At 39.3% G+C, this 10,338-nt stretch overlaps 1 protein-coding gene across 1 annotated transcript in view; it reads left to right on the forward strand.

The window, feature by feature from the left end:
• Ssbp2 (single stranded DNA binding protein 2) overlaps positions 1-10,338 on the forward strand; it is a 282,752-nt gene that overhangs the window by 266,089 nt on the left and 6,325 nt on the right. Inside the window, exons 14-17 of the mRNA XM_055625331.1 lie at positions 2,396-2,466; positions 4,118-4,196; positions 6,292-6,320; positions 8,363-8,461. Of these exons, the coding sequence (XP_055481306.1) occupies positions 2,396-2,466; positions 4,118-4,196; positions 6,292-6,320; positions 8,363-8,461 (278 nt within the window). The remainder of the gene's footprint in view (positions 1-2,395; positions 2,467-4,117; positions 4,197-6,291; positions 6,321-8,362; positions 8,462-10,338) is intronic.

Raw genomic sequence — 10,338 nt, forward strand, 5'->3', positions numbered from 1 at the left:
GCGTGTGATTTGTGAAGGTAGCGTGTGATTTGTGAAGGTAGCGTGTGATTTGTGTTCGTGTCGTTAGAGACTAGGGCCTAGCTTCAAGCAATACTGAGCATAGCTGGTGATACATCATCTAATCACCTTTCCAACTGTGTCTTGCTGCCTGTTTGCACACTTCATAGAGTCATCCTTTAGCAGTTATTGCTTTAATGGTGAGCCAGTGTCCTCAGCCCGTAGATGACTTTATTATAATGCTTTTCCATGAACCAAAAGGAATCGGGCATTTCCTAGAAAACTACCCTTATTCATCTTGGTGATTTCCTATCTTGATGAAATTATATTTTCAATTAGTCTTAAAAATGATAAATTCATCTCATCATTTAAATTCTATAATCCATTATTCTTCCACCAAAAGTAAAGATAAAATCCATTTAAAGTTTTCATAGATTTAAAAAGAAATCCAAAAATTTCTGAAATATGATAGAACTTTTTAGACAGATTAAGTGCAGTAAATCTGATTTGTTGTTTGGGGCACACAAGCTAAGTCCTTCTGATGAACTCCTGAGGGCCATGTGTGAGCAGGCTAGCCGATCAGAGCATTAACTGATCAAGCTATGACGTGTGCACTCAGAAACCCTGCACGGCTCATACTAGGAAGAACATTTGCCGGGCTGGAGAGACCGCTCAGCAGTAAAGAGCACTGGCTGCTCTTCCAGAGGTCCTGAGTTCAATTCCAGCAACCACATGGTGACTCAGGGCCATCTATAAGGGGTCTGATGCCCTCTTATGGCATGCAGGTGTAAAACAAAAAACAGAAAACATATACATAATTTTTTTTAAAGAAAGAAAGAAATAGCATTTGAAAAAAAAAAGAAAGAAAGAAGAGACTAGCATTTGAAATGTGTCTTGGTTGACCAGTTTCTAGAATTTCAGTAGGTGTAACTGGTGAGAAGATGCTCAGCAGGAGAAGGAATAAAATTGTGAAGATGGGCAAGGCTGGTGCCAGGCAGGGATACATAACCTAATATGACAGAAGCATTTCCTAGCTACGGACGTGAAAAGTTGGATCCACATGTAGGTTGGTATTCAAAAAAGAGCAGCCTGACGGGGTGCAGTCTGGTTTACTCAGTACTCAGATGTATTCTACTTCAGAAGTCATATCTAGCCAAGTGTACTGACACACACCTTTAATCCCAGTGCTTGGGAGCCAGAGCTAGGTGGATTCCTATGAATTTGAAGCTAGCCTGATCTGCATGGTGACGTCCAGGATGGCCAGATATACATAGCGGAACCCTGCCTCAAAAGTAAAATCTAGTACTGAGACTCATATATCACTGTTAGTAAAGGACCAGTGAGTAACAATTATTCTGTTATACATGCGAAACCACAAGCCAATTAATGTCTAACAGGTAGCCACACAAAAGGGTAGAAGAAAGTAGATCTCTCTGTGGTCACTACTATGAAAAAGCGCATTTTACCCTTTCTGTTGAACAATACGAAACACAAATTTTCAAACACTTCATCATTTTCAAAATAAAGATCTAGTGTAATATAGCTAAGTAAACTTTGTAAGAAAATAGAAAACTGTATTTCATAACTAATACTTCTTCAGTGTAAAATAATGGCTTTCATTCTGGGTTTTACTTCAAAAAATATATGTAGATATTTAATTAGAATTAACTGGTACGCATGAAGTGTAAGTCTTAGAATAGTATAACATCTTGCAAATATATAGAGAATGCATTGCAGTTGTTTTAATAAAAGACTGAGAAAAGTTATCAAAAAGCTGTTGAAGTGTGGTGATTTCATGTCTGTAACTCAGGACTTAGGAAACTGAGACAGGAGGATTGATATGAATTCAAGGCCAGCCTGGGCTACTAAGTTCCACATCATAAAACAAGACTGTCTCTGAAAAGAGGAAAATGATAGTAGAAGAATCTGGCTTTCGCTTCAAGCAGGATAGTTTCTCTCTTTAGTCTTATTGGAATCTCACTTTTGAAATTATGTCAGAATAGCCTACCTGTTTTATCCTAAAATTCAATTATTTTAGGAAGTCTAAGAAACTTCTGAAAATTGGAAAGCTACTGAATTTGAACTTTAAAATTAATAGATATATATGTCATTTATGAATTAAAAATAACCCATGTTTTATGATAGAAAAAGATTGCCTGTTTTTGAGGTTTTTTAAGTAATATTCAGTTGACCTAAATTGCTGAAATGATTACCCTGTCATCATGTTTCCAGTTCCTGACTTTGGATCAGTAAAGCTTGCACAGACAGCTGTAAGCAGAGCAGAGACTGTCAGGCGTGTGCGGCTGGCAGGTTCTGCGCACACCAGCATCAGTTTGGGTTATTGTTTTGTGATGACTTTGGTAGAGATAATTATTAATTAAGTCATGTTTTGTTTCAGATTCAACCAATTCTGGAGACAACATGTATACTTTAATGAATGCAGTACCTCCTGGGCCCAACAGACCTAATGTAAATATAAGTTTTAAATGTATTTGAGCTATAATATGGTAATAATCTAAATCAATTTAAATATAGTTATAAATGTTATGCTTACATATAAGTACATAGGGTAGCTAAAATTGAAAAAGTCAGCAAATACATTTTTTCCTGTTAAACTAATTAAAACCTACATGCCTATGGTCTTAGAATTTAAAAATATTAAATTCCTTTTATAGTTGCAGAGGCAGCGGAAAGAGTAGAATGTATTGCATTCACAGGCTATTAGGCTTGCAGATCTAAACTCCTTGTTAAGAGCTGAGGTTTTACATTCCATTCAGACAGTTTCTGATTCCTCAGTGGTATGTATATATTCCAGATTGTTGTCTAAAAGATCAGCTCATGCTCTTTTATTTAATTGTATTCATTTATTTAGAGTGACTGAGTGTGTGTGTGTGTCCGTGTTTCTGCTCCTAAGCATGCTGTGGCATACATGTGGACGTCAGGAGAACTGTTCAAGTGGACTGTTCTCCCCATCCACCCTGCAGACTGAACTCAGGTTTCAGAGCTTAGCTGAGCTGCCCCTCCTGCCTGTCTGTGCCTGCTGAGACACTCGGGCGTAAGCAGCACCAGTGTCCTACTTCTGGGAAGAGTATGACCATGTGACCTGTATACTCATAGTCACACGTGGAAGCCGCATCTCCACAGAGCTTGTGGCATTGAGGCTTGTCTGGGTAGTTTCCCCTAAGCAACCTAGCCCACCTGCCTGTCTTCCTCCCTTCTGCTTTTCCTTTCTCCTACGCCTTCCTTTCTTGTTTACTCTTCCTTTCCTGTTTAGTCTTGAATGATTTGTAACCCTCACCACTCCATCTATACACACTAAATTCAATACTGCAATTTATATATGATGGAATATGATTTGAACTTGGGAACATTTAAAAGAAAAAGCCGACTTCAGAAGGTACTTACCTTCAGAAAATAAGACGTGAGATGATGATAGGTTGTCAGGCTTCCTTCAGATTGGACGTAGAAGAGTTCTAGAGAAGGCAGGTGGAAAGGCGCTGACTTGCACCTCCATCACAGCTACTGCTCACTAAGATCTCACTGGAAAGAAGGTCCTGGGGCTTTAGAAGTGTGACTTGAGCAGCTGTAGAATGTCTGCACTAAGCTGACGCAGCACACATGACTGACAGGAGTTTACCATGCAGCTATCCCTAAGTGGCGCAGTGTGTTTAAGATGAAGTTACTCCCTGTGCGCACTCAAGCAATGATTGATTGCCTACCAAGAAAGAGTTGATTTTGGTATGACGATTCAACACAAATATTCTTCATGATAAGTCAGTAACATCAGCAACTTCTTAAGAACTGCCATGATCGTATGAGAGGAAATGTGTCACCATCAAGGAGAGAATGCTCATCTCATCTTCGTGTAATGGCCATGCTTTCCAGTTAGGCATGTCTCCACGAAGGAAAAAAAAAAAATGGACAGAAAGGATTAGCCTGAGCATCTAGAATGTAGAGATAAGAGAGGTAGGGCAGGCAACTGAAGAATCCACAACCTGGAAAAGTATACTGAAAAGTCTCTAAATCTGGAAATAAATCAGGGCAATCTCTGTAATGTTAATAAATAATGTTAAAATCATTTTCCCTGTGATCACAATTACTTTCTTAATTTTTAAAACAGTTTCCAATGGGCCCAGGATCAGATGGTCCCATGGGTGGATTAGGAGGAATGGAGTCCCATCACATGAATGGCTCTTTAGGTAAGGCTTTTACACTAGCTGTGTAGGATAAACTCAAAATAAAACGTTAATTGTCTGCAAAGCTCTTCCTGTCCATCAGGATGATGATGTGATCCATAGCGCATTGGGTAGGAAGACTGGAGAGCATTTGAAAATCAAGAGGGTGGGGCTGGAAAGATATCTCAGTGGTTAAGAGCACTGGCTGTTTTTCTAAAGGACTCAGGTTTAATTCCCAGCACCCACATGGCAGCTCACACCTGTCTATAACTCCAGTTCTAAGGAATCTGACACCTTCACACTAATGCACATAAAATTAAATAAATTACCTAAAAACAATCAATAGTGTGAGGATTGTTCTGTGAAACCTGCCCCACAGTATTGAACCCACCTGGGAAAGCCTAAGTATCTTGTGGCCAAAGGAGCACTGTTCCACTCGGCATGCTCAGTGCTGCCTGATGCAGAGAGTGCATCTGTCCTTCCCGCAGGTGTTTTTGTCTCTAGTCTGTGAACATAATAGCAGAGAAACCAGCTCTCTTCAATAATTTCTTAATTTTGTTTTGTATTTTAATGTTTGCCTCATTTTAAGATAACATTAGTAACCATGCTTTGATAATTGCCTTCCGAGACGCGATGTGTACCCTGCCTTGAGGTAAAGCCGAGCTCAAGCACACTGGTAGTTAACAGTGTGCTTCATGTGTGATGCCTTGTAGCATCTGGAACCAAGTATCTATAAGAAGAATAAAATATTTACAGTGACACGACACAGAGAAAAGTAAACCAAACTGACTGGCCCTCTTAACACACTGTGTTTGTGAGTAGAAGGTATGAAAAACAACGGGCTTTTAATCGTAAGATAGTCTAAAAGCTGACAGTGATGCCAATGGTTGTAAAGAGAGCCGCTCACCTAGATCCAACAAGCCATGCTTATGCAGTTCTGTGTATCTGGGATTTCCTTCCCCATACTCGACTCTCTGAAAGTCTGTGTTAACTTGAGTGATTCGGAAATTATTTGTAATGCATTGATAGGCTTTTGTGCCTTTTAAGACCCAGATTTATTTTTCCTAGATTTCAAAATGTTGGTTCATTTTATTTTTGTTAACATGAAGTGTCTGATGATGTTATCAAATAGTCACGTATAACCCTTTAAAGCTAGAGGGAATTTAACATTCAAGTCCTGCGGGACACTGCCACACACCAGGCGCATAGCGGGCACACATCACTACTAGCTGCCATAATGGGCGCCACGGAGAAACACACACCCGTCACCCCAGGGTGTTCAAGTGGACAGCACTGCTGGAGAACTTGATATCTCAGTGTATTGCTCTCTCAGTCTGTCAAGTTGGAGAATTAGTCAAAAAAGAGGGTGTTTGGTCATGGTTAGAAAGCTTTTGGTTACATTATTACTAGAATCAAACTTCCAAAAGAGTTTCACAGTGACTGACATCTAGCTCATTATTTTCTTTAGTGAACATTATTGTGCATATTAACGTATAACAGTATTACCTGTTATACAGTATAACAGTATAACCTGTGTGCATTCACTGTGTAATCGTGTGTACCTTTTTACTCACGAGTGAGTCATGCTAACCCTTCGTGTTAATTACACTGTTAGTAAATTCTGTTATTAAAATGTTACAGTACTTTACACTAAGATTAATTGTTGAGAATAAAATACTTCAAATAAAGCTGATTTTGTAACAAAGTTATGACTAGTTACTTCATATATAATTCCATTACCCATGTCTCTCAAAAAATCAATATTAAAATGTGGCATCTTGAAGCTATGTTTAGTTTCTATTGTATATATTGAATGCTATCTATTTTTAATATTAGTGAAAATATTTTTAATATTATAGTAAAATATGGTTCAGAATATTGTCAGATCCTTTTAGAAATATACATTTAAAATTTTATCAGATTTATATCCTTTTCATTAAAAGATACAATCTGTATGTATTAATAAACACTTAAAATTGTACGGGCATGCGGACGATGTCTCTCCTAGTAGAAGCAGTGCTGTCTGCCGGCGGAGGCAGCTCACGCCCCATAGGTAGTTTCCCTTTGTAAGCGCTGCCTTACCTAATGAAGGTTATTATCTTCTCACACTTTGCCGCAGGCTCAGGCGATATGGACAGTATTCCCAAGGTAAGTAATGTGTGTTCTCTGACTTTGTCTCCATTTTATTACATGTGGAACTCTAAGGTTACTAAATGGGTATTACTAATATTTTGTTCTTCAATAAAATTTTGAAAGTAGAAGTTCAGATGTGATCACTTAGCAATTAAGATATGAATATATATGATCTTTGAGAAAGGGAAATATAACGGACTTAATCGTGTTCTGATTAAGTGAGCATAGACTGACGGCTTGAATGATCTTTTGAGAGGCTGTAAAAGTTCACAAAGTATCTATAGCAGTGTGGCAGAAAATACATTGGAGAAGTGGGCTGTGTGTGGCATGAGGACATTGCATTTGTATGTTCTTTCAAGCCTTCATCAGACAGTGTTGCCATCTGCAGTCATTATTCTAGTTCTCAAAATGGTAGGAAAGTAATTAGAAGGAAATTATATTAACACACATAGAAAAGTAAATGTCTGCGTTTTTCCTCCAATTATTTGAATATCTAAAATTAATCTTTTGGCAAAATGCTTTACATATTTATTAAGAATAACTTCTAAACACTTCCCAGATCATAATGAAATTAAAGTAGTTCTCTGAGAGTCAAATATATTTAAAATGCTTGATGAGAACTAAAATTAGCTAACACTAAATTACTCCTTTCAAAGTCTGCTTTAGATCAGTAAGTAGAGAAAGTCATTGAAGCACAACTATGCTTTCAGTTCTACTTATATTTGTATAATAATGTAAAGTTTCTGGCACCACAAAAAATAAAATAAAATAAGATTAACTGAGCTAAACCTTCAGGCCTAAAATATTTTAAATTGCAACTTTGGCGTTGTACCAAGAGTATCTGGTTGCCTGGCCATACAAGTTCTATGGACACTTGGATGAATATATTTAGAAAATACTAGAGAAGTCTTCTAAAACTATTTATTTGTAGCAAATACTAACTTGCCTCTGAGAAATGATATTCAAAGAGTCTGTTTTCAGAGCAAGAGTTCCTGTGTAATTCTATTAAACCCCTCTACATGGGAGGTGCCTTTCCAAACTTTACAGCCTGCCTGTCATAGGAGGGCATTGCTACGTTTCGAACTGTCAGAACTCTCCCTAGTTACCAGTGAAACGTTAAGGTCATGTTTCAGGAGTGCATTCTTGTACTTAGACTTGTTTGAAAACAAACGTAGTCTCTATCCTCAAGCGGGTTCTAGTCTTCAGTGCATAAAGAGCAATGTGCAAGGTGGCATGCTGAGCTCTAACTGCAGAGAGAAGTAAAGATAAGATCAATACCCCTGTGAAGCTCTGTGCAACTTTTGGTGTGGGCCACCAGATAGCATGCATAGTTTAGAGTGCGCCGTAAGGATATGGAGCGCAGACTTAAACAGGGTTACACAGAGGCCTGCCAGCTCCGTGCGGATGGCTAACAGCAACTGCTCTGTCTTGGAGCAAGCTCCTAGGAGCTCTCCTGTTAGCTCCTGGAGGGGCTTCTCCGCTGCTCTGCTGATCCCGCCCTCCTCCGCAAGCACACAGTGTTCCAGGCCAGAGGTGGCTCCTGCCTTAACGATCTTCTTTCTTCCTTAGGACTCACATAAAAATAATTGAGAGAGCATTATCTCTAAAGTGCACAAAGGACTGAAGGGAGATGTCTGTTAAAGCAGTGACCTTTCCAAGTGTGATTAGTGAAGTTACTAAGGGAGTTAGCCTCCATCATGCCTCGTCCATGGGTAGGCCCCCTTCATCAGCCTCATCCTGGGAAACTTTTTTTTAAAAAACTCTTTAGACTTCTCAAAACTCTATAAACTGAGGGTGAGGAATTGAATAAATATTGGTTCTGGGTATAAGAAAATAGTTGCCATAGATTATTTAGGGGTTTTGCTTGTTTTCAAACTTCCACTTGAAAAAGAGTGAACACTTGTCCTGGGGCAGAGTGTGCGGGAGAAGCCGGGCTGGCATCTGTCCTCAGCGCAGTGCCATGCTGTGTTTGATAGTAAATGTGGTGTTTAAAACACTACAGTGCAGGAGGGAAATGAAAACCTTCAACAATGACTTCTTTCTGAATCTGTTCACAGAATTCGCCCAATAACATGAGCCTGAGTAACCAGCCGGGCACTCCAAGGGATGACGGTGAAATGGGGGGGAATTTCTTAAATCCTTTTCAGAGTGAGAGTGTAAGTATCTCCTTGACCATGTTGCTGTGCACTGTAACCCTGAACCCTGCTGTCGGCATGGGTGCTTAGAGCTGTTACTGTTGGTGTTGATCTTCTAGAAGGCGGGCATCTCCAAGTGCAATAATCTTATGAAAGGTATCTAAGAGACCTTTTTATTTATGTGCAATTACCAAAACCATAATACTAATTTTCTTGTCGAGAACATCCGTTGTCATGAATCACGCTAGAAATAGATTCCCTCTTTAATGTGTCCTACGTTCTAGCCAAATGCGTAGGTCACTGCAAAGCCAGATCTGTTCTTGATTTCATTATAGTAAGACTGTGATAATAATCTTGATGTGTTGTTAGGCTTTGCTGCAGTGAGGGTCCCATTTGTGGTCTGCCAGCCTGAGCTTGAAGCCTGTGGCATTTTTAAAGTGCTATTACAGGATTATAAGTTAGTGTCATAGCTGTAGGCAGGGCAAACAGCGAAGTTATAAAGTTTATTTGTTTACTTAGCAAACAGTTTCTAGGTACTTATGTGTTCCAGGGCATATGCTAGACACTGGAGGGCTAGTGGCAAGATGTGCCTGTCTCAAAGAGTTACTGTGTAATGCAGTAATATGCAGCCATTATTTTACTCTAGAACACTGACGGATTTTTTTAAGTTTCCTAGATCCCCCTCAAGACCCAATAGACTTAGAATTTTTGGGAGTTAGGCTGGGGCTAGGTAGCTGAAAAGTCCCAGTGAGTGATGTCAAGGGCTGTTGTGTGCCAGATTCATTGAGTTGGATGATAGAAAAAAAAATGTTCCAGAGCACAAGTGAGCTTTCTCATGTACAACTCATGAGTGTGTCAGACTACAGAAGGTTCACAAGCATTTGCTGCTGCCGTGCCACCCAACTCAGCCCTTGCCAGAGCTGCCACGACATGAGGTGGGAGCCGTGGCAGTCTACCTTAGTGCTGTGATCAGTGCCACGTGGAGTCTAGCTTGGCTGCTCCGTGGATTCTTTTGTTTCTTGGTCTCAACGGAAAGCCTGTGCTGGAGATAAAGCTGCCCCTCGGTTAAACGATAGGAAAGTGTTCTCTCTGCTCGCTAATTTGCTTTATGTATATGATTGTTGAGGGCAAAGAAAGTAGATAAGATTATATGAGAAAGTTTGGCTATCGTTGAGTAAGCAGGAGAAAATCACATAGTTTTAGTCACATATGAATTACAGGAATTATGCTTTTAGAACCTTGGTCACTGGTTCACCTCAGGAATGTGGACAAATCAGTCATTTTCTAATAAGACACATTTGTCTCCTTTTAGTTCTTCCAGCAGTAACAATGTAATTTAATGAGGCATATGCAAGTCAATTCAGTTCATTTCTTGTGCTGTGTATACAGTCTTAGGAACAAAATATTCCAAAGTGAGGAGCATAACATGTCCTTGAAAAGGACAGTTCCACTAACATGTTCACATGACTAGCTTATATCAGACTAACATGTATACATTCTATAATGCACTAGTGACAGCAAAGGGATGAAATAAGCAATAACTTGATTAATGATGGAATGTATTGGCAATAAAGTACCCTCCACCAACAACTGTGGCCAAACTAGAGGACAGTGTGTTGTGAACGACCTTTCACACCCAAAATCGCCTCAGATGCTGCCTGTGATGGGCTCATTAAATGTTCTGCGAGCAGCAGCCACAGCCATGTAGGTGGTGTAAAATAGATGTATAAATCAAGAACTTACTGGAATAAATCATAAAGAAATACATTTTAAAACAGTTCTTTGGCGTGTAGTTTGTTTTTCTTTTTTTTTAACTTATTAAACACAAGATCTAATGAAGTGAATGTTTTCGTGTGTGTGTGTGTGTGTGTGTGTGTGTGTGTGTGTGTGTGTGTGTG

The sequence above is a fragment of the Psammomys obesus genome, unplaced genomic scaffold (genome assembly GCF_907164565.1).
Source record: "Psammomys obesus unplaced genomic scaffold, mPsaObe1.curated_primary_1811, whole genome shotgun sequence".
Classification (NCBI taxonomy): Eukaryota; Metazoa; Chordata; class Mammalia; order Rodentia; family Muridae; genus Psammomys; species Psammomys obesus.